General features: G+C 40.2%; 1 protein-coding gene across 1 annotated transcript in view; it reads left to right on the forward strand.

Annotated features, from left to right (window-relative positions):
- LOC101745605 (mucin-4) overlaps positions 1 to 25,874 on the forward strand; it is a 113,225-nt gene that overhangs the window by 84,336 nt on the left and 3,015 nt on the right. The window contains exons 2-5 of the mRNA XM_038018778.2: positions 20,168 to 20,321; positions 20,786 to 23,138; positions 23,786 to 23,972; positions 24,547 to 24,719. Coding sequence (XP_037874706.1) covers positions 20,168 to 20,321; positions 20,786 to 23,138; positions 23,786 to 23,972; positions 24,547 to 24,719 — 2,867 coding nt within the window. The remainder of the gene's footprint in view (positions 1 to 20,167; positions 20,322 to 20,785; positions 23,139 to 23,785; positions 23,973 to 24,546; positions 24,720 to 25,874) is intronic.

Here is a 25,874-nt window from a genome sequence, read left to right on the forward strand (position 1 = left end):
GGAGGAGCGGGTTCCCTCGACTCGATATCGAAAAGAGCGGTTCGACAAGAAGTCCCGTATGATGAGCACGAGACTATCCGGCACGCCCATGTTGAATAGTTTGAAAATCAAACCATTGTGCCAGACTTTGTCGAACGCTTTTGCGACGTCGAAGAAGAGAGCTCCCGTGTATAACGGTTTTGGTCGATTAAGCCCCACAAGAATGTGCTCCGTGAGGCGGTGCACCTGTTGAACGCATGAGTGATTTGTACGGAATCCGAATTGTTCATCGATAAGAATGCCCTTGGATGAGACGAAGTCTCTGAGGCGTTTGTAGAGCAGACGCTCATACAGTTTGCCTAGAGACATGAGGAGGCTAATCGGGCGGTAGCTCGTCGGATGATTTTTTGGTTTACCGGGTTTATGTATGCCGATAACGTCCGCTTCTTTCCACACCGCGGGAAAGATACAGTTCGCCATAGCGGCATTGAAAATAGATGCCAACATCACGATGAGTTGGACGGGTAGAAGTTTAATAACGCGGTTGGATATACCGTCGGAACCGGGAGCCTTGCGAGGACGTAGGTCTTTGATCAAGTCTTTAACTTCCATCGGGGTGACGGGTGGTAACGCATCAGAGGGTGGCAAGGAGGCTCTGCGTTCTACCTCACTGTCTACTAATTCTACATGAACAGGGTCCACGGATTGAGTGCTGGGCGTGCACTGGGTTTGCAATGTATCGGCCAGCAGCTCTGCTTTTTCGTCATCATCGAACGCCGCGAGTCGGCCTGAGGGGCCTACGAGGGGGGGCATAGTTACTACCGTATCCGATTTGAGAGTACGAGCTAAGCGGTAGTAAGACCTTTGGGAGGGCGCGAGTCCTTCTAAGAAATCAGACCATCTGGCATCTCGGACTTCGGCGATGCGAGACTTTACGTCGCGTTGTAGGGCACGCATTCGAATACGATTTTCCGCGGTAGGATACCTGTCGTAGGCGCGTATCGAGGCGTTCTTAGCTCTAAGGAGTTCCCTAATATCGTCGGACAATTTGAAGCGGTGAAGGAAGTCCTCCGCTACAACTTGTTTCGATGACCTATCTAATGTCGAGGTGATGTGTGACGTTAAGATGTCTATGGCTTCAGCGGTATCCTGAGGAGACGGGGTAGAGTCCGGGTTAAACGGGAGCGATGGTGGATCAGATTCAGCCAGGCTGATGCCCAGCGTGTGCCAATCCACCACAGTCCTCGTGACGGGAACGGAATCGGGAGCGCGACCGAGCTTCATAACGACGGGACGGTGGTCTGAATCTAACTCTGAAACTACTTCGATCGAGTGTAAGCGCAGAGTTACGTTTTTTAATAACGCTATGTCGAGTATATCCGGGCGATGCGCGATATTTAGCGGGTAGTGAGTCGGGGTTAGCGGAGCGACGATATCGAAGGCGAGATCATCGACTAACGCGTCAAGCCGCCTGCCATTCGGGGTTGTGGTGTGTGAGTTCCACCTGATGTGTTTACAATTTAGGTCGCCCGCCAGAATGACAGAGCTCCCCATACCGAGCAGCGCCTCGATATCACTGCTTAGAACGATCTTATCCGGTGGAAGATAAACGGACGCGATAACGATCGGCGCGTGTCCCGTCAGTGAGATTCGGCACACTGATGCTTCGATATTAGCGAGCGCGGGAGGATCGAGCGGGACGCAATGCAGGGCTCTTCTATAGTAAATGACGGTACCACCACCACGGGCAGAGAGCCTGTCGTTCCTGACCATGTTATAGTTCGCGATTTTAGGGTCACGGCGCGCGGGCTTAAGTAGGGTCTCCTGCACTAAAAAGATATCAATTTGGTGGTCACGCAAAAAGTCAGAAACCTGATCACGTTGATTTGCGAGACCGTAAGCGTTAAAAAATCCTATCGTTACGGATAGGGGCTTTATTCTACTTATATACGCCATTGATTACCGGCGGAGTGAGGGGAGGACGTACGTATTTAATGACGCGTATACGTCGGCGTATTCCTGCACAACGGCGATAAAGTGTTGTGCAGTGGAGGCAGCGCGAATGGCGTCGCCCAAAGCGTTAACGCGCTCAAAGTTGATCGACTGAAAGAAGTCGATCGCTAAAGCGAGATTGTCGGACGCGGTCGGAGGGCAAGTCGCGGGAGAGGGACGAGTCGCGGGGGCGGGACGAATCGCGGAGGAGGGAGTTGTAGCCGTGTTCGTGTACGGCAGCGGTTTTGCCCAGGCCGAGACACTGGGCACCGCCGCCGGAACGAACGCTGGCTTAGCCTGCGACGCAGAGGGTGCCGAGGCTTTGATGTCTGGGCCGGAAGCTCGGAGGCGGTTTTGGCGGGCGACGCGGCGATTTATTTTAGGGGCTCGGGGGCAACCACGGTAATTCGCGGGGTGACCCTGTGTTCGACACAGGACGCAGCTAGGCGGTTCCGTTGCGGTTTTTTGGTCGCGAGCGCAGAGGGCCGTGGCGTGATCGCCCAAACACTTAACACATCGGGGGCGCGCGTGACAGTTACGGGAAGAGTGCCCGTACAATTGACAGTTATGGCACTGGCTAGGAGTGCCTTTTTTATGGGGGGCTTCGACAGCGATACCAGAGAGCCTACAGACGGTCTGTGTGTTAAAGATTTTCTTACCCTCGGGGGTAGGCTGGAGAGCGACTAGAACCATATTATATGGCTCCCTACCGCGACCGGTGTGCATACGGTGCACAGAATTCACTGGTAGGCCTTGTTCTAACAGGTCGGCTTTTACGAGCTCTACATCTAACTCTTTAGGGATTCCGCGTATTACAACGCGGAGTTCGCGCTCCTCCTGGAGCGTATACGTATGGAAACTTATACGCTCCTTACGGAGGTAAGAAGAGAGGGCCCTATGGTCGTCGGGTGTTTGAACCTTAATTTGAATGCCGTTCGCGAGGTTACGGGCATTCGTGAAATTTATATTTTTGGCCTTAAGGGCCAGGCAAACTCGATCCCAAGCTGCCTTCTCCTGAAGGATAACCGGGGGAGGGGTCTGGGTTTTATTTTGTGCCACCGGACGCGGCGACGGAGTGGCACGGGCTGGGGGCGCAACGGGAGTCTGAGGGCGGGGGCGCGACGCGTTCACGGCTTTGCTAATTTTAGCGGCCGCGGGAGCTCGAGACTCCGCGGCACGCTTCTTACCCTTCTGTACCAGGGTGAATCCATCCGTCGATGAGGCGGGGGCGAGGTCGACCTCCATGTCCGAGTCAGAGTCGGAGCACGAGGAGGCGGGTGCAGGCGACCTACGAGCAAGTGTAGGTGTTTTAGAGGGCGCGACGGAGGCCGCGGATGATCGCTCAGCTGAAACGATGGTCACGGCGGACGACGCAGCAGCTTTTCTCGCCAGTATAGGCGACACGGGAGCGGCAGGCACGACAGAGGCTGCGGTGCTCAATGCAGAAGCTCTGCACGCAGGTACAGGCGACGCAGGAGCAGCGAGCGCGGCGGAGTCCTCGAGAGGGCTCGCAGTGTGATTGGCCTTGAAGGCCAAAAACTCCGAGGCGAGCTGTGGGTGGCGAAGTCGGAGGAATTCCGCGAATACAGCGTCCATGATCGCTGAGTACCCAGGTGGGGCGGCCCCGGGTCTTGAAAACACTCGCCTTGCGGCGAGGCCCCAACTTCTCGGACCTGAGCGGTTCTATTGAACACAGGTGGCAATGCGGCGCGATTACTACAGGACAAAGAAAAAGCACAACAAAACAGAAATTACGAAAAGAAACAAAACAAATAAATACTTGCAGGAAACCACTTTGTCGGCAGATGTACCACGAACACAGAAACAACAAAAGGAAACAAAACAAATAAAAACTTCCAGAAAGAGCACTTAGTCGGCAGATGTACCACAAACACAGGCCGCGCGAACAATGGCCGGGCTAACAAAAGCCGGGCGAACAAAGACCGGGCGATCGAGTGGACGATGAGCACGTCCGCACGTGACGGGTGCCTCTATCGGAATGAGATATAAGTTCTGAGGTTTCAGTATATTTACAACGGCTGCCTCGCCCTTCAAACCGAAACGCATTACTGCTTCACAGCAAAAATAGACAGGGTGGTGGTACCTTCCCATGCGGACTCACAAGAGCTCCTACCACCAGTATAAAATGGGGGGGTTCTCAGTGGGTCATGATTCTGATTCGGTGATAGATTCTGTGAAGCACTGCTCTTACTACTACACTAATCGAGGAGTAGACTTCCAACGAATAGCTAGGATAAAAAAAGAAAAGGCTGTGAGTCAGTCGTTCGCAGAGTGTACAGTTTTTTATTAGTAAATTATCTCGAGTCCGTAGCATAAGTGCTTAGAGAACTCGCGCTACAGGCTTCCATACAAGTGTGTTATTGTGTGTCGCGATCCACTTTCAGCCCCACGACTCAGTGCGCTTCGGGCGTACGCACGCATCGACAGTTCAAACTTTACAAATATAATTGACATCGGTTACAAGTTCGACTGACAACCTAATTACCACTACATTGAGACGTCGATCATTTCAATATTTCTTGATAGGTAGGCTATGAAGATGATACTTACCTATTTACATTGGAGTGCAAATAAATAATACGTCAAAATTGAAATATGAGTCTAAAAAAAAGAGTAGTAAGAATTATTCAAATAAACGGTATTCATACTATTGTATGGCAGTGTGGTATTTATGATGGCTACACTCCATATTTTCTCGTTGGTTTCGTAAAGGCTACTAAGCGATTGGCCGGGAAATGAGCAGCAGCGTATATTCAAGGCGGATGTCAGGGCGGCGCGTCGGTTCTACTTTATAAATCATATTATTATGTCATATCGTGAAACGATCTTCAGATGATATATACAATATCAAATTTACAATATGAAATACATCTCAGTAAATATACATACATACATGTAGGTATATTTTGAGTCCGCTTCATTCACCGTAATTAGAGCATAGAACTAGAAAGTGTAGCTTCAATCAAATCCTTACGGTTGCTACTTTTACTTTGCTAAAAAATTGTTCATTACGCTATTGCATGGAAATAATTGTTTTCAAATGTCTCGCCTGATCGGGGTGCTAATCCGCAGATGATTTCAACAGGCTTTTAGTCACACAGAGTTCACCGAGAGAGGTTATGTAATTTTGTGTTTTCATAACGGCTGCGATTATAATGTTTGAGGAGTAGCTTTGTTGTACTCGGGTAATTACTATATGTCATGTTACAAGACTTCTGGGTCCTATTGAGATTGAGTTCTTTTTAACTTATCTAGATAATCTAAAATAAAAACAGTCTCGATTGATGAGTACGCCAACCGGCTCTTTGACTCCTAATTTTTCTCTTATTGTCAAAGGTGGCCGCTTTGTGCAGTACTACATTTATCGCTTTTGATAGAAGTATATCATTTTATTTTTATTTGATTTGTTATCATAAAAACTTATCACAATCAACATATTTGCAATACATATTTTGCATAATACGGTGCAAGGAGACAAAATAAAATCAGGAAAATCTAAATTTACGCGTGTAGACAAAATACTCACATATCGTTCAGAGTAGTATGATAAAATTGCAAATCATATTTCACGAATGAACTGGCCTTAGAGCGAAGTTTTATTTTCCTTATTTACATCAAATTTTCTAAGAATGCATACATTTTTCACAATTGCTGGAAGAGCGCCACATTGGAGGCGCCAGCGTCAAGTGTACTCAATAAATCCTTCTATTGACGGATGAGTTCCAAGCAGGGCTGCCTTACAAATAAATTAAATTATACAATGCTGTCACCTCGAACTGTTTATAACCGATAGCAATAATGAAGATTAAAATAATTGTAAAATTTATAGGGTTTTCGTCACATGTGTTGGTCTCAGCTTATTTATGAATTCTTAGATCATTATTTTTGCTAAGTTTTACAAAATAAATACCAAAAAGTTGTAAATAGTTCCGTAGCATTGTTACTAATTGTTCCGGTAACAACCCTAGAGCCGGTTGTCGCGTCCGTCGCGTCATCGTTCCCACGCGTTACTTCACTGATTTATCCGCTGCTGCGTGAGGTCCTATACTAACCAATTTTATTGTTCTGATAAAGATAAAGATTACGGAATTGTAGAACAGCTTAACAGAATTAATTTGAATATAGCATTAGTATGTCGCATGGTATAAGGACCAATGAATAAAAACAGTTACAGCGCGTTGTGGTTACCCGCATTGCTTAGTCATTAAACACTCGTATGCTTATAAGGTACAAACCACTATGATGTTGATGTAGTAATGATTCATTACGTCCACCGGTCACCCACCTCCGTACTCAGGATCTGATATTATCATTGAATGGTGTAGATGAACATGTTTCGGTTGTCATGGAGACATATATGCCATTTAGAGAGCCCTAAGCCTCAATAGAGACTTGAGGCTCTGAATAACGGCTGTTCCGCGCCTCAAACAGCTGCATCAAGTTGAACAGGGATCCTAATTTGTATCCACCGAATCAAATGTTGTCAGTAGAATCCAAAATAAAATTCGCTAAAGTAACTTAAATTTAATATCAAACTCATTTATAAAATCACTTACAAATAGACATAAAAGAGTATACCATTATTTCTTAATGTCAGCATGTGGGTCAGTTGAACAGCAAAACTGGATTCGAATCCAAGGCCGCATTCTCTAATTAACTGATTTACATATCCAGTGATCTTTCCGAGCGGTGCGGGCGGTGTGCGGCAGACATCTCGCAATATGTCACGCGCCGAGATAACAATTAATCCTCTGCTGTTTAGAAATCATATTCAGTCTTAGTGATTGCTGATTGATTGTTCAATCTATTCACGTAGCTTGAAGTAAGAAAACCATTTCGTACATTATCTACACTGTGTCGGTACAGAAGAAGTTTACTTTAAAACTATTATAGATTCGTTTTTTTTACAACTATCCTTGTACGTCAGCACAAAACATTAGCATAGAATACTATGTCAATAACTTCCACTCGATATGATTTTATCAATTATTTGAACAAAATATTTCATAACACATATCTAAGTAACATGTTGATTTACCATACAATGCAGATGTTGAGATACGACGGTGTATCGAGTGAACATTTGTTTGGTTTTTGTTAATAGTCAACCTCGAACGCGCCGCCCGCTGTTCAGATTGTCGATATCACTCGATTCACTGATGGAGATTTGCATATTTGTGTAATGCCAGATTGATACTTAGCTGCTTGTAGTGTCCTGAGTTTTTTATTGCATTGTTTTGTATGAACGGCTGTGCCAAATTAATAGTGCCTGCTGTGTATTTACGAGTGGTTTATAATGACGGATATGGACGACTCCATTATACTTATAACATAAGCCTCAAAAGTAATTCGGCTACCAGGATTCACGCACAACGCAACCCAAATGTAGCCAATCATTTTGAAATATGACGACGAGTTGTAATTCTCAATAGGAATAGTGTAATCTATCCTTTGATAGGGACTACCGATTGCTTTTCGACTAGGTTTAGTGATTAGATTTAGGTGAGAACGTAGAGCCATGTCACTGCGGAGTATTGAACGGAAAACTGTGAAGCTAGTGTGTGTCTAGTCGTATGTAAATCGTATTTTAGTTGCATGATTTGTTTATTCGTGCCCTTGTTTAGACGCGTTCTTCGAGGCCACCTTTTGTTTGAACATTTATTGAGCCATAATTATACAATTGCATGGTTCTAGTGACCGCATTATAATTTGTTTTATTTAGTTTTGTACGAAGCGAACTTGTGATACGTTTAGCAGTTTTGCAGTCTACAAAATGGGAGTAAACCTGAGCATATCTGAAAATAATTATTTTAATTTAGAGATTTAAAGATATAACTGAGATAAACTAAGCTTCAGCTGACAAATTTTTAAGCGTTGTGTGTTGTGATGCTAGCATATCTAATAACGTTCCTAGCTTAATAATGAGGTACGGTTTCATCTATACTTCTATACTATATATCTATATCTATATCTATACTAATATTATAAAGAGGAAAGATTTGTTTGTTTGTTTGTTTCGAATAGGCTCCGAAACTACTGAACCCATTTGAAAAATTCTTTTTCCATTAGAAGCCGACATTGTCCCTGATGAACATAGGCTACTTTTTTTTAAAAAAATTTAAATTTTTTTTTTGTTTCATGTGTGTTTTATTGTTTCCGAAGCGAAGCGAGGGCGGGTCGCTAGTAATATTATAAAGAGGAAATATTTGTTTGTTTGTTTGTATTGAATAGGCTCCGAAACTACTGAACCGATTTAAAAAATTCTTTCACTGTTTGGAAGCTATACTGTTCCTGAGTGACATAGGCTATAAATGCTTTTTGAAACAATTAGGGATCCTTACTAAAACTCCAACATTATTATTTAGAAAAAAATGTCGCTGCAGCATATGTCTAACCATTATAGTTATGCCACAATAAGTGTTCTTTTATTTAAAAAAATAAAGCAACGTCAAACCTCGTTGAAATTTTTGTTAAATACCCGAGCGGAGCCGGAGCGGGCCGCTAGTCAAATATAAACTCACTACAATTTGTATTTTTAACAAAAATTAAAGCTACATTGCGAACATGGTAGTTACAAATATCACGTATCGACTACATTATTGATGACCGAGCTCGACGCTATGACGCAGTGATCGTGATCCTGGTCTCTGGATCGGATATTTATCCCGTCACTCAACATAGCTATAATCAAGCTAAACTAGGGATGTGGATAATAATCAGTCAGATTGTTTAGAAATATTAAAGTAGGGATGTACATACGTAATAATTGATTTAAATAAAAATCAAAATGTCATTTACACAACAACAGCAACAAAGGAAGTACATTATTTGTCAAGAAGCTTCCTGCGTTTAGCTTTTTGTTAAACTATGATCAGAATGGTGGACATCGCATTACTATGAATGCTATTGTACACAATAATTGTATGAAATTATACAATGACACATCTCTGGGTCGACTCAGGTAGATTTGATTTTAATAAACTCTCGTGATGCTACTTTGTTTACGAATCGTTGTGGCCTAAAGGATAAGACGGATAGGAAGGATAAAATGTTCGAATCCCACTGGCGGGTACCAATTATTGTAATGAAATACGTACTTAAAAATGTTCACGATTGATTTCCCCGGTGAAGGAATAACATCGTGTAATAAAAATCAAACCCGCTAAATTATAATTTGCGTAATTACTGGTGGTAGGGCATCTTGTGAGTCCGCACGGATAGGTACCACCACCTTGCCTATTTCTGCCGTGAAGCAGTAATGCGTTTCGGTTTGAAGGGTGAGGCAACCGCTGTAGCGAACTATATACTGAGACCTTAGAACTCATATCTTAAGGTAGGGGGTGGCATTTAAGTTGTAGATGTCCGTGGGTTCCGGTTACCACTTAACACCAGGTGGGCCGTGAGATCGTCCACCCACCTAAGCAATTAAATTTAAAAAAAAACGCCGGGGCCGGCGTACTGTTTCTTACTAAAAGCCCTTTGAATAACAAGCAAGATGTTGCCGTTCCCATGATATTTGTACTATACTGCTTATCAAATTGAATAGTAGCATATTATCAATGCACTTCATTTCGGAAGAAGAACGAACTCACTATGGACATCTAGAATACTGAATCTGTCTTCAAAATTATTTCTATATTACTTGCAGCCATTGTTGATCATAATTCCGTTCTAGCGGTCGATAGTTTCGAAATTAATTCGAGATGCGAAATCGATTTTAAATTTAGTAATTGCGGCTTGTGTTGAGATAATGTTTTGAGTTAAAGGTTATAATATTAAAGTTAAGTGAATTTGGTGTGGGCGCGCCCGATGATAGTCTTGGAACACGCCCGTACTTTTGTAACCATTATGAAAGGCGTCGGCATTACAATCTTTGTTGTTATACATAGATATACAACAAAATAATTACCGTAATGTGCCATCGTATCCATTGTGTCTACAAAACTAAACTTCCGTAACTGCTTATAAAAGCTTATAAAAGTTTCGGCTCAGGCAGCAGTGTACTAACAAGCGCTGCGTTTTATAATATGTCACCATATTATTTTACGATATTGATAAGCAAACATTTATACCAACCAATAAATCTTTCATAAGTCATAAATAAAAACTGAAATATTACTTGCACGTTCTCAAACAGTAAATAGTCAGTGGGTGAGGCCAACGGCTGACGACATTAGAATGTTGTCACCTCCGACAATGTGGCAGGATCTGTTTGTCGGGCCGGGTCTACGACTGATCGATTGCTGTTCCGGCTTACCCTCGAGTGTTGCAAACGGCAGCTAGTTGATTGTGATAGAATCAGATCTGTAATAGTGGTGGTGGTAATGTAGTGGATTGAAACTTCTTCTTCTTCTTAAAAGTATCGTATTTCGTACCGAAAAAGACAATTTGACTTCCGTATTAAATACCCATGATAATCCATTTTGTTAATAAGTTCAGTTAGTTTCATGGCGAATGATGTTGATACTAACGCGAACGCAACTTCAGAGCTTCTGCCTTTCTTAAGATCGCCTGTGAAAGTCGGCTTTGATCAAGGCGGAACAAAACAGGGATATGATGTCAGTCTTCATTGCATTTAGCTATCCACATTCATAGATAGAAGAATTCTTTTTAACTCACAGCAGGCTTTTCCATCAGCACTCAAGAGGATAAATGAAAATACTCCTATCGTAGACGGGTGCTGGGAGAGTTGATTCGCTATGTACCCCTTAACAAGACTATGTGCGTGAATGAAATGTGTCACAACATCCGCGCTGCGTCCACGGCGCCGCAACGACATCGGTTTTGCAATATTCACTAACATTCGAGAGTACGCTTAATAAACTTGTCCAATTACTTGAGCACTAATGATCTGTTCGCTGTGTTGTGATTGTGTATTCTCGATATCGATCGATCGATTCGATGCGAGTCCGATTATTGTTGATTTGATGATAAATGAAAGTTTTATGTAACTAGATTGTGCTATTTCATGATTTCAAATTAGTTTGAAGTACATTCATCGTCTATGTTATTAAAGATATAAATGTACCTACTGGAAACAGTTTATTGGCTTACAGTTGGCAACCGCAAGTTTTTATTTTTTGTTTTTTTTTATGATTGAAGGATTACTGGTGGCCCGGAGGCCTTTCCAGTTTCACCAGGACAGGTGGGCGAGCAAAGGCTCAGCCAGGAGGGGTGGGATTTGCTAACAGCTACCCGAGCGCCTCCGAAGGAGACCTAACAGCTCAAGAGCAGCTGCTTCGCGAATGAATCTACTACCGGATCGGAATCGCGACCCGCTGAGAAGATCCGGCGAGAAACTCAGCTAGCTGATTCATGGGTTAGGTTGCACGGCGAACTCTTTGTCGAGTTCGACGAGTACGGTTACCGGGGTCCCTAAGCCTGCTCATAGTGTTAGAGCTGAAGGCGTCTAGTGCAAAGGTTATTGGATCTGATGGATCCGTAAGGACGTGTCTAGGGCAACCGCAAGTTCTCGTGCTCACTAAGGTATGAGCAAGGTTGTCGGCGGTATTCGTTCAGGTATCCATTGACTCCGATGGCTCCTTCATAAATAATGAAATGTTAATGCAATCTAATGAAGACGTGTAATATGGATGTAAAATCTGAAGTAAATTAAAAAAATAAAAAATAAAAAAAATAACAGGTGACCCGCGAATTCATCTATTTATCTACATCAATTAAAATATCTAGATTGCAATTAAGCTTTCATTGGTAGAAGAAGATCGTGAATTATCAGTTTCTCACACTGCGCAGTCTTGGTTTTGGATAAAGGTGTGAATGATTATTTCATTTAAGTTCTGTTATTCTTTAGCTTGAAAATTTCATTAAAATCACTCAGAAATGTATGGTGAATGCGCAGAGCGGGCGATGAAATAATGTTCTAAAGATAACGTAAACAAATCACCTCTCAGTCACAAGTACACCTCGTTACTTCTCATTCATTTACAGCGCTCAGTAAACAATAGCCCGCGTTTAATGTTCCTATTGTCCCGTGTTCCCATATCGCAATAATACTATGCTTTCTGAATACACAATGGCGGAATATTTTGCGTTTAGTCGGGAAACTGTTTCGGGGAATAAACGATTCTAGAACACTACAGTTTTTCCTGATGCGTGTTGAATTGTTGAAGACTATTCTTTTACTTATTTATTGCATATGTGGATGGACAGCTCACAGCCCACCTAGTGTGGAGTTGGTACCGAAGCCCATAGATATCTACAACGTAAATGCCGCCATCCGCCAAGAGATATTCTAAGGTCTCAGTATAGTTACAACAGCCTTCAAGCCGAAACGCCTTACTGCCTCTCGGTAGAAATAGGCAAAGTGGTGGTACCTACCCGTGCGGACTCACAAAAAGTCCTACTATATAGTTTGATTTTTATTACACGATACTATTTCTTCACCGTGAAAGTCAATGGTGAGCATTTGTTAAGTAGGTATTTCATTACAAAAATTGGTACCATGGGGATTAGAACACCGTTGCATCGCTAGGTACGAATACAGCGGACGTCTTATCCTTTAGGCCGTGACGACTCATTTATTCCTGGTGTTTGTTAGTGTCTTCCGTGTAATTTTGTTGTAGCCAAGCAATCATTCGAGTAGCCTTATTAATTCGTTACAGCCTGGGCGCTGCGTGGGCGCGCACGGTCAGGCCGCCTGGTGTCATCGTGAAATAGACCAAGCTCATCTCTTACCGTAGGTGTCGTAAATGCAAAATTAAAGGATTCGCTGAGAAATGAGAAGCAGTACTATCAGTAAGGTTTTGTCATACTACCATCGCTCGAATACCACAAACGGGTATTTTTCATTACGATCAGCGACACTCACAATTTATGACTCGCTGGCTCTGTGTTGGCATTTAGTAACAATACGACATACAACTGTTTCAATTTCTGAGAATCAATTTTAGATGAACTCATATTCAAATTGGTTCATTTCTAAATTAAAGTGCATATTAATTATCCACACCGTGGTTCTGATAAAGAAGTGCTAGAAATCAGTACATGAATGGAAGCGGATATGTTCCGAGTCGTTGCGCCGAGTGTGGGGCGCAGCCGTCCCCGGTCACTGCACGCTCATTGGCTGCACGCTGCAGGTGCTATAGAGCTGACCCTACTATCGATAACATTTAAGCACATTTTAAAATCAATTATTCGTAGTACATGCTGCAAGGCCTCACGAGTAGGCACCACTTTCTTGCCAGTTTCATCCGGTTTCGGATTGAACATAATATGAATCTCCTAATGATACTGAAACAGAGGTTGGAATTGAGTAGGGATGAACACTGCTCTAATTGTCAAATAAGATGGATGGCTATTTCTGCTCGAAGAGTCCCTCGCGCTGGCTCGCGATGCCCCTTACCACAAGCCGCTACGCACTCTCGTATTTATTAACTCATCTAGAAAGAGAGATTGGCCGTAAGTGGATACTGAAGCGGATGACATTTGATAACAAATACCATATGTTATATTAGTTATGCACACCTCTCATTTTGTCAATATCCAATTCCTTCAAAAACATATTAATATGTCATGCTATGTTTTGAAGTCATAATGACCTAAAAGATAGGACGACCGGTGCATTGATGTCGGGAAATGCGACTATGCCGGTGTTCAAATCCGGAGGCAGGTTCCAATTTTTGTAATGAAATATGTACTTAATATATGTTCACGAATGACTGCCATAATCCTTATTAACATAGTGCAATAAAAATCAAACCCGTAAAAATTATGATTTTCGTAATTCTTAATCTTATGAGCAGCCTTTACTGCGGTTTTTTTTATTTTTTATAAACGTTTGGTCTAGAACACAAATTAGTATTCACTTCTAATTACGTATTTATTTATCGTTGCCTATTATTGAAATTAACTTTTCCCTTCTCTAGACAGAAAGCGTGTAGTTAGACTGCAGTCGTTGTTAACTAACAATACTAAAAAATGTATTCCACTCTCATATTAGTTGCTTTATCTTTTAAGTGATTAAATTATTTTTATTGAGATCCGTCGCTTCGTTTTCGAGACAGAGATAGGGATGTTACTGATGTGTGTATGGATTTTCACGACCATTTAGAAATAGAGCTGAAAATAGTCCTCTTATCGTGGCCGCTTCGAATTACATTCCCGCGACGGACGATGGGATAGCACACAGCTGCCCATACCACATAGAACCGCTCATCCAAATTGCGTTTCTAAAGATTTTTTCTATCACAAACCATCTGGTCCTGGATAGAACTCCACTTCACGGAGTTTCTAAAGCGCTATAACATGTCATGCTTGCGGAGAGTACTTAGTAGGCAGCAGCTCGGCTCTGCCCCTGGTATTGATGACGCCCAGGAGCGACGGTAACCACTCATCATCGTTCAGTTTAAACTAAACAATGAGTTCGTATTTCTTCAACCATCAAATAATAATTTCTTGAATTACAACGTAAGTACATATAATGTTACAATACACAACACAGATACAGTAACTTAGTTACAGGGCACTTAGATCAGTAGATCAAACGAGGTGGTCCGGTAAATTATAGCCGATGTTCTAATGCGTGCGGTGTACATCGACTAGTAGTAGCTGCATAATACTAAATACGTCATGCACTCATTTGCCAATACTAGGTATGCAGACTTAGTTCTGTTAACTGGCGTGTGACATTTAACTAGCAGCAAGTTACGAAATAGGATTCTCTCAGCCTTCGAACCCTTTTACCGTGCGTTCACAGAATGTGCACTATCCACGGACTATCACTCGTGTCGTTGTGTAACTCGATGGCCGCTCAGAGGACTCGCTAAACTTAATGATCGCCTTTCTAAAAGTAGGGGTTTACTTGCAAAATCATTACGTTTTTGTTTTAAACATCGACATTCTTAGTATTGTGTTGGTAAATTTGTGGTAGTTGTAAGTGTAGCCTCCAAATCTAATAAATTGATGATTAATAGATTTTACTCGCATTAATGTACATAAAATCAATCACTTGGGAAACGTTCTATATTATGAACGAAAGGTAGTCTTATTCCTTTTCGATTGAGTAGTGAAGACAATATGGTGTAATAAATAGTTCAAATCTACAAACACACTTCGTTATTATATATTTTATTGGTATTGATTTACCAGTATCATAGGGATTACTATTGTAATGTAAATATTCATTTAATAATGAATATACAGTCCTTTTTTGTCTATGTCGACATCAGAACTTTAATGTTAGATTTTAACTTTTTTTTTATTGCCCTTGTAGGCAGACGAGCATACGGCCCACCTGATGGTGAGTGGTTATCATCGCCCATGGACCTCAGCAATGCCAAGGGCAGAGCCAAGCCGCTGCCTATAACTGTCAATGACACAGGTATACACAGCCATGCAAAAATATTTTCGTGTAGTAGGAAACCGACATCCGAGTCAAGAGCAGTCAGATCCTCAGTGCAAATAACATTAAAAGAAATACGGGGGCGGGGATTCTGATGCGGATCCCTGATATAGTCGGGGAAACTATTCACTAAAGTAAGAGTCGACTATGATATAAGTTGAGAAATAAAATTCCAAAAATGACGCTGACAAGCGTGCACTAAATGGTAAGAACGAGACTGTAACTAAGTACAGGTGTCCGCGCTAAGACTGTGATGTGTACTTTTCCTATTAACGGTCAATTAATATAGCTGCGGTCTCGGTTTCACATAAGTCAGTAGTTGCTGTAAATGCCACACGAAAACCACTTGCAGTTGAGCCATTAGCTCGTATGTGTGTTTACTGAACTTGGAATGTGTAATGTGCAAAAATCTAAATGAAACCAATATTATTGAAACAGTGAGACGTACTGTAAAATGTTTTGACCGAGCTGGACTTGACGAACAAAACTGCAAACCAAACCCCGAATGATCAATGAGAATATGAAATCCTTGGCACCGATATGTCTGTGGATAACGCCGTAATAGCACAAACGTTTATAATTAATTACAGCTCTAATCAAATCGGTGTTAATAGTGATTATTTCTTAATTGCATTGTGGAGATGTCTTTTAATTAAAAATATCTATTATATTATTTTGATGAAATATGATGGGACAGTTCATTGTAGTCCATGGAAGTTGATCTTCGATGTTCAGTGAAAAGGTTACATTGATATTGTTATTGTTCTAACTTATGGATTGGCTAATGTGTAATTTTATTTTAGAAGATTAATGATGTCTCAATCGGTCTTAATGTAAGTTAAGAAACGACAATGAAGAATAGGCCAACTAAAGAGACCATCTTAATTAAATTGGTTTTATCATAGTTGGCGTGCACTGTGATCCGGCCCGGCCTACCTCTACCACTGAGACGTTGTTCTTATGCAGAAAAGGCTTTGTATTCATATTTCAAGGCGGGCAATGTCATTTTTATTTCTATAGCCGTAACGCCAATGTGTAGGCACCTTTCGGTTCTTTAGCATGTAACAAAACAAGTTACACGTCATTATTTTCTCTAAAACGAAGAGCTATGGATCGTGTTAGCTCGAGTACTGTAAGTGCAAGTGGCCAAGTGTGTGCGCGCCCGTTATGTCAATTACATAGACATGTCTATACAGCTAGTGGTTGGATGCCGAAGCTGGGACCAAGGTACGCCGACCGCGCACGCCATTATTCCAACGTTAATTTTTATTTAAGTTATGTACTTTTACAAATTAAATTTAGAATGCGTTTACTTACCAAGGCCTTAAGCAAATCTTTGATTTCAACAATAAGTAATGTGAATTTTAAGGATTGCTATAATTCTGTGAAACATTCGATGTGGCTTGTTGTTTAAAACACATTTATATAGAGATAAGCAAGCGTATTGCATTGAGAATCGGACTTTAAAATTTTCTGAAGAGGTAAGTGGTAGTAAAGAAGGGGCTGAATTCATACCTCTATGTAACATCATATAACCGGATCTTTCTCCATTGCTATCTGCTTGGTGATAACCATAAATTACTGTACAAAAATTGTCGTGCTTTTATTGTAAAGAAACTACTGCAACAATAAACAATAAAGCTCCTTATGCAATAACATCTCACCGATTAGAAAATTTTGCATACACTATGTTTGTATTTGTGTATTCACGCATACAAAAGGCGAATGTTATAGCAGAGTTACGAAATGTTATGTTCTGTCATTATTTACGGAAATTTCTTTAGTAATCGTCAGTATTTTTGTAACAAAATAAAAACGCAAATAATATATTTTATCCAATTTTTTATTGACTTTTACTGAGTCACCCTCAGATACCTTTGTGCGTAGTTAGACTAAAGCTTAGCCTTTAAAGACCTTGTTATCAAGTATCTTCTTTATTTCGATGCAGTGGCACAATCTCTAACTGGTATTCGTTCTCATCATACTACACCATGCACATAATACACAAAGAGCATCGCAAGGGAATCACACGCGCCTAATGGTCCTAAAAGTATCAACATAAGGAGACTTTTTTGCTGAGTGCTCCAATACGTCAGCTAATAATTATGTATATGTGAAATTCATAATTAGTAAATAATTAATGACACAAAAAGCGGGTGCGAGTATTGCACGCTCGGTGAAATCAAACGGCACACAACACGCTAGAGAAATTCTTAACTTAATGAGTGCACCCACTCATTGCAACGTTACTATATAGTCATATAAAGTTGATAAGCCGTTCTCATTTATATAACGTACATACTATACATTGGAATTTAACTTGTAACAAATTATTGTAGACTTTTTGAAGTGAAACTTCTTTATCGGCGTTGGAAAAAAATTTACCGTCACATTTTTCGGTTACGCGTCACATTTTTCCGTTACGCGCCATCTTTTTCTTCACCATTCATTGTTGCCGTACACAAGTGAAGGTGCCTCTTTACTCGGTAACAATAATTATAAAATACCGATGATTTTAAGTGGAGATTTTAATGTAAATTTTGCATCGGAAAATTCTTTGAAGCTAGTTGAATTTCTGAAAGATAAATTGAATTTATCCATGAAAAACAGTCCTCAAACGTCAACAACAAGATCTGGCACTACAATTGATGGAGTTTTTACTCGGTCACTAAATTTCGTGGAATGTAAACCATATATTTCATATTTCAGTTACCATAAGCCATTAATTACAAAAATATATAATGACAATGACAATGATAGTAATAATTCTATTACAATTAATGAAATGCTGTAATAATCTTAGTAGCAAAAAGGTAAAGTGAAATAATTGTATTATTTGTATTCATGTCTATGATAATAAAATCCTTTTGTTTAAACTTTATCTAATTTAACTTTATTTAACCAATTTCTAGAAAGTTGCATGTAGATCATTTTTCGAAAAATAAGGCCATAAACAAGTTTCACTTCTTACGTGTGTACACTAGTACACGCACACATTTTTTTTATTATAATTATATTGCCCTTGTAAGCAAACGAGCATACGGCCTACCTGATGGTGAGTGGTTACCGTCGCCCATGGACTTCAGCAATGCCAGGGGCAGAGCCGCTGCCTACTGCGATGACTTTTCGAAAGCTTATAACTTAGTATCAAGCACTCGATTGCATTCGTACTACTGTTACATTCCTTTCAACTACTGTCATATTGGTTTCACTAGGCTGAAATCTCTTATTTTAAACTACGCAGTGACATAAGCGACGCAATTAATTTTGGCTGCAGAGCCTATTGTGTTTGAGTGCAGTTTGTACATCTGAGTCTACAGCATTAAAATCGTAAATCATTCAAAGTATGATATGAACAGCTGAAGAGACAGCGAAAGTAGGTCGTTTCTGCACATTACAATACAACACCAGAAAAATGTACTACAATGTACACACACCCATTGTTGGTGCGTCGTATCAATCAACACTAAGCTCTCTCTGTGGCTGGCGCGGGCGTGTCAAGGCTGCTTGTGGTACGAGCACGGGCTTCGGTGTCCTCGTTTGTATTCCCAACCATTGTTTTAACTTTCTGTATAACTCAACAATAAATTAGTCTAAGAAAATTTTTGGTATTTTATTTTATACAACCTAAGGGCTTCAACTGAGCACTTAGCAATATTACGACGTGAAGTGTCGCTGATGATGATAACCATAATGAATTTGAAAACCTGAGTCCCCAAGAATAAGAAAATACTCGTGCAAAACCAATAGCTTATCTGTCAAGATGTAGCTGTGATCATTCTGTTTCTGTAGATTTCTGAAAACTTGGAACTTGGACATTGGCTAAAAATTAGGTCCTATCAAAATATTGAAATGCATCTCACAATGAGCGTTGTCATCGACAGTTTGTAGGTGAGGGTTACAGCCATCAGACAGCTCCTAGATTACTATAATTATTGTTGTCGCGGTGACGGTACGGCCATGCGATCTGTCGTTTAAGGATGGGTACTAATTGTTTTTCGGAGGAAGCATTTTGAGATCCGACGTCGTTTAGAACGTCCTTCACGTTCAGATACCATATTCTAAATAGCTGTCATCTACTCTACAAGAGTTTCATAAGTTGTTTAAATTATTTATTTATTTGTTGATCGTAAAAATTTAGTATGAGTACCTTATTGTTCCAAATTAATTAAATTTAATCACGGAGTTCAATACATTACAGTTTGTTGTTTCAACTGTTTTTGTTATTGTATTCGACGAACGTTATTTAATTATTTGTTCTGTATACCTAATTGTAATTAGTCTATAAAGAGAATTTTAATATGTTAACAAAAAAGACAAGTTTTTTTTTATTGCCCTTGTAGGCAGACGAGCATACGACCCACCTGATGGTGAGTGGTTACCGTCGCCCATGGACTTCAGCGGTGCCAGGGGCAGAGCCAAGCCGCTGCCTAACAAAAAAGACAAGTCCGTTCTATATCCGACTTTATCCAAACTATGGGCTCTGTTTGAACCCGCTGGTATAGGAGGTATACAGCAAGAGCAGCATACATTCAGTCATGGTGTCACCTAGTTTAATGATCTTTTTTTTTTCTTCGATTAGGCATCTTTGTATTTGATCTTGGTTTAAATTATTATTCCTATGTAATATATTCTATCATTTATTCAATACTTTGGAAATATAATACCTTAACATAGTTCGCAGTCATGTCGTTTCTTTAAAATTGGATAATGAACATTTTGAGTCTTTCAAGCATTCAGAGATCTTAAGGGATCAAGAATCATAAGTCTCTTAATTAGAAGTAGTCTGAATTAATTATTCATTTTCCATTACAGCGAACAACAAGAGAGTCACAACGCCTAGTAGTACAAACGCGACCAGGGATTCACAATTGTTTTCGTTGCTTGCTGCTCGAAGAAGGTTGCTCCTCAGCGGAAGACTGACGTCACACATTAATACCTTAGCTGCTATAACACACAAGCCTCATAAGTACGTATACCATTTTAAAATAGAATTCTAGAGAAAAAAATTGAACTTAGGCAGCAAAGTATCAATATCTTGCTAAAATACATTTGTAAGAGTAAAATAAAGTATGCTTTAATGTTCACGAATTTACATTTTGATATGTAGAGATGCAAAAAGCATGTAGATGTTTTCTTATAAATATTAATACTTACCTGCAGGATTACAGTACCAGTATAATTCCGAAACTTGATATACTCGTATGTAAGCTCACCAGGCATCGTACCCTTAGGCCACGACGATTTCAACTAAGGCAGCTTTGTGAAGTTATGTTTTAATACACCTATTATTTAATTTTCTTAGTTTTGATACTCTTTTCCAATCACTTTGAAAGATTAACCAAAAAAAAACATTAGTTACTTACAGTAAAAGTGGTGAGCTTCGTTTGCTTAAGTTTGACGATAAAAACTTGTGATGTTTTTACTTTTCAGAACAAACACAACGTTCGCCCACCTAGAAGTAAAACATGGAAACAGCTCTTTGGTAAGGAAAGTAATCTTTGATAATTCAAGCAGAGAGGCTGGCACTCCTGTGACGCTCAAACTGATCACTACAGACGGAAGCAGGGAAACAAGACAAGATATTAAGCCACATGAAATAAGACATATTTTTATACCTAAATTAAGCCCAGAAAATAGGAATAGATCAGGGTATAGAAGACGAGAACCAACGAGTATACTTAAAAGTGTTACGATTCCTGAACAAGCGACAGAAGGTAATATAGTGTATGTTCCACCAGATAAAATAGAAGAAGAAAAAGATGTTGATTTAGATCCAGAAGAAGAATTCCAAGTAGACGAATCCAACCATGGACTGTATTTATTAAATTATTCTGACACTGATAATGTCACTCAAGGACCAGATATAAATAAAACTACTATCAGTAACGAAATAGTCAAAGAAAATACTTCTACTATAATTAAGCCAACTACCATTATAATTGTTGAAGATTCCAAAGAAAATGACACTATTGAGTCTAAGGAGGATGAAATTACTGAAATCAATACTATAGCAAATAGTACAGAACAAAAAAATTATACGTTGGCTAAAAATGATCTTGGGAAAACTGAGAATCAAACTTTGTTTTTGTCGGATGAAATTTACAATCATTTTAGACCTCTAGAAACAGAATTACCAGTTGAAGATATGGCACCATTTATATATTTTGGAAAAAAATTGGGCGGTACCGGCATAAGTGATAATTTAACAAACTCTCCATCTTTTTCCGCCTCCACAAAAACAATAAATTATTTGGCTCCACCCCAAGAGAAAAGAAAGTTCAATTCTAGGTATTCCGCCACAGAGAAATATAAAAATTCAAATGCCGATGAAGATGAAATCAATGAAGATATGGATGTGTCAGTTGTTAAAAATATTATTGAGAAAAACAAAGTTAGAAATACAGTAAAAGGGCCAGCCCCAGCAAGACATGTCGGGCTAGTTAATGCCTATAGAAAACTAACTACTACTTCTACTACTACTACTACTACACCATCGACTACAAAATCTCCTAACTTCGCTCAGTTGAATGTTACTGAACGTATTGTTCAAAACGTTGCACTAAGCACTGTTGAAAATTTTAAAAATACTAGTAATAACAGTAAAAGTACTGATATTGCGACCAAATTTAATTTTGACAATGGGACAAAAGATTATGCCCCAAGGTATAATGCCACGACGTCGAGAAATTTCACACGCAATTACTTCAATTTGCGACGACGACCAACTAAACTGATCGCTTCACCTACGACAGAAGTTAAACCGACTGTCACTGTTAATACGACAACTGAAAAGGTCGCAACCGCAGTGTACACTGCAGTGGTCACTTCTGTATCTATTACCTCTTCTATGAAGGGACAGAATAAATCAGACGCAACAGATGATGTTGTTAGCAACACAACCGTCGTAGGTGATGTTATTGGTCAAAATGCGACCACTCCTAAAACCATACCAGGTAATGAAACCGAAACGACAACCGTTGCCCCTTCAACTATAAGACATCATAGATTCCGAATTAAATTAAGAACAAGCACACCTAGTGGAATCTCTAAATCAAAACCAACTGAATCGGCGACTACTAGTGAACTGTCTACAACAAATAGTGAAAGAGATGAGTCAGTATCGAGAATAACTGAAACGCTGACGAGTTTGTTACAAAAAACTTACGAGAATACGACTTTAGTGAGCACGATACGGCCAAGGAGTGCCCATAGAAGGAGAAGGCCCACAACCACTACTACAACCTCTACGACTTCCTCAGCACCAACCACTATTACTCCAAACGATACAGGTATAACACATTCGACAGAACTACCGGCAACCACACAAAATATAGAATCAACAACATTCAAACCCTTCACAGTAACTTCAATGAAGTCCTCTGAATCGAGTTCAAAACCCCTATCAGTTTCGAGAAACACTACACTTGTTGAATCAAAGGTGGTCAATCTATCAAATAGCATCGAAAATTCAAGTTCTCAGAATGGGGTTGTTATTGAAGCTGAGAAAACATACACAGCATCTTATGTGTTGGCAGGATTGGGTTTCTTGCCTGTTGCAGCTATCATAATATTTGTTCTTAGAAATTTATTGAATAAGAAGACCAAAGAAATAGACACGGAGTACGAAGGGTATTTCGATGACGCTGAGGTTAAGAAGGAATCTCCTATCACTCCGGTGGCGAGGCCTCCGCTACCTCCACCCACCAAACCTGATCAAAAATGGGAGTTCCCGAGAAATAAGTTAAGACTACAGACGTTACTGGGCCAAGGGAATTTCGGGCAGGTTAGTTCTCACATTCTCATCTTAATTTTTTCATTACTGAATGACAGCAAACGAGCTCAGGTCGCAAATGGATGAAACCCACTGCCACATCATTCGAGATTTAGTACGTATTTTGAATTCATGGTTTAGATAGTAGATAATAAGACGTCCAGTGCATTCGTATCGAGCGATGCGATTGTGCCGGTGTTCAAATTCCACAGACAGGTACAAATTTTTCTAATAGAATACGTACCTAATAAATGTTTACGAATGACTTCCACGGTGAAGGAATAAAATTTTGTAGTAAAAATCAAACCCTACCCTTCGCGTAAAAACAGGTGGTGGGGCGTCATTGGAGCCCGTTCCACATTAGGTACCACCACCTTGGTTGTTTCTGTCGTACACTTATGCGTTTCGGTTCCAAGAGTGGGGCAGCTGTTGTACTGTACATAGATACTTAGAACTCTATTGTTTTTAGTGTATCGTAGTAAGTATAGTTTGATTGATGCCCTAGAAATAATCATACACGGTATATGATAATTGTTATGTTTCGGTAATATTACCTACAGAAACCAAATGATTAGAACCCAAAATCTATCAATGAACTATTACTTGCCGCTTCTGGAATGATAAACACATCCTTTAAAGTTGTAAAATAAAAAATTCAGGTCTGGAAAGCAGAGGCTGATGATTTAAACGGGCACGACGGGCTAACCAGACTAGTGGCAGTAAAAACGATCAAGGAAACGGCATCGCAGAAGGAGAAACAGGAGCTACTCCATGAAATCTACATCATGCAAAAGATCGGGACGCACCCCAACGTCGTCACGTTACTTGCCTGTTGCACTGAACAAGGTAAACTCGCACGGTAACTGTAACAGAGGATTAGATCTTATATTAGATAGACGTCGCTACATAAAAGCTCAATATTACTAGGACAATGTTCAAATTTTTACGAATAATGTCTTAGTCGTATTCAGAAAGTCTCTTGAAAATCAAAGATAGTAAATAACAGTTTAAAAAAACTAACAAAATGCGCTTTTATAGAAAATCCAACTAAAAAATAGACATTTTTTTTTAATACATTTGAATTAAAAATAGTGTAAGAAAAACATTATTTTAATGTAAAAAAAGCGTGGGGTGCATGGTATCATGAGTATAAGGGTTATTTTGATAATATCCTGAAATATTCAATTTTTTAGTTGGATTTTCTATAAAAGCGTGTTTTGTTAGTTTTTTAAAACTATTATTTATTTTTAATTTTTCAGTTGAATTTAAATTTTTTCAAATTTTTTTTTTCAATTTTTTTTTAAATATTGGTTTGTCATCGGTCCTTAATAAGTATACCAAATTTTTCCGTTACATACATACGTCTGAAGCTAATAAAAGCGTATAAAAAATAATGAAAAACCAAAATGGTGTTTTCCAGAGCCATATCTGCTGATAATGGAGTACGTGATGTGCGGCAAGCTGCTGACGTACCTGCGGGAGCGCCGCGCGCGCCCAGACAGGTTCGCGGGCAGCGGCGCGCTCACCTCGCGCGATCTCACCGTGTTCGCCTACTGCGTCGCCAGGGGGATGGACTATATCGCCTCTAAGGGGGTAAGAACTTCAACCAATTCATGTCATTATTATTATCATCATCATCATCATCAGCCCACAATCGACCACTGCTGGAATAGGCCTCTTCCAATCCACACCGCTGAGCCCGGTCTTCGGCTCTCCTCATCCACTTCTTGCCGGTCATCGTTCGGAGTTTATCGCACCATCTAGCCAGGGGGCGTCTTACGTTACTTCTTCCACTACGCGGTCTCCACTCTACATTATTATGAACATACAGAAACACCAATAAAATGCGACATTTTATCTTTTTGATATTCAAAGTCAATTTTTTTTTAATATTTATAATAGTAAAATGCAAATGATAGAACTAAAAACGACACAAGTAAAATAAACATAAAAAAGTAACAGAAAGTCCCTTCGCAATAATGTGCGTTATCAGATAATTGTAATTGACTGAACACGTATTCTACGATTGCATACCATTAAACCATAGGTGAACTTCTCTGATCAGCGATTTAACGATGCATGTATTTCTAAATTAACTTAAATTTCGTTTAGAGAAACCCATGAGCGGTAGGTGACTTACCTGCAACCTGCCTGTCATTGTAAGACATGCTGTTTCTGATGGGTGGGTCGTAAGCTCATCTATCTTTAGCGTTTGAGGGACAACCTAAGCAGTTAAAATAAAAGTGTGAAGTTAGCTGTTTGGAATCGTAAATCAGCTGAGTTGAAGTCGTCGTGTCCTAAAGGATAAGACGTCCGGTGCATTTGTATCTATCGATGCACCGGTGTTCGAATCCCGCAGGCGGGTACCAATTTTTCTAATGAAATACGCACTTCAAAAATGTTCACGATTGACTTCCACGGTGAAGAAATAACATCGTGTAATAAAAATCAAACCTGCAAGATTATGAATTGCGTAATTACTGGTAGTAGGACCTCGCTTGAGTCTGCACGGGTAGGTACCACCACCCCGCCTATTTCTGCTGTGAAGCAGTAATGCGTTTCGGTTTGAAGGGTGGGGCAGCCGTTGTAACTGTATTCAGACCTTATATCTCAAGGTGGGTGGTGCATTTACTTGTAGATGTCTATGGGCTCCAGTAACCACTTAACACCAGGTGGGCTGTGAGCTCTTTCACCTATATAAGCATTAAAAAAAAATGACACCTACAATTTTATAACACGGTCAGCGTC

The sequence above is a fragment of the Bombyx mori genome, chromosome 22 (genome assembly GCF_030269925.1).
Source record: "Bombyx mori chromosome 22, ASM3026992v2".
Taxonomy (NCBI): Eukaryota; Metazoa; Arthropoda; class Insecta; order Lepidoptera; family Bombycidae; genus Bombyx; species Bombyx mori.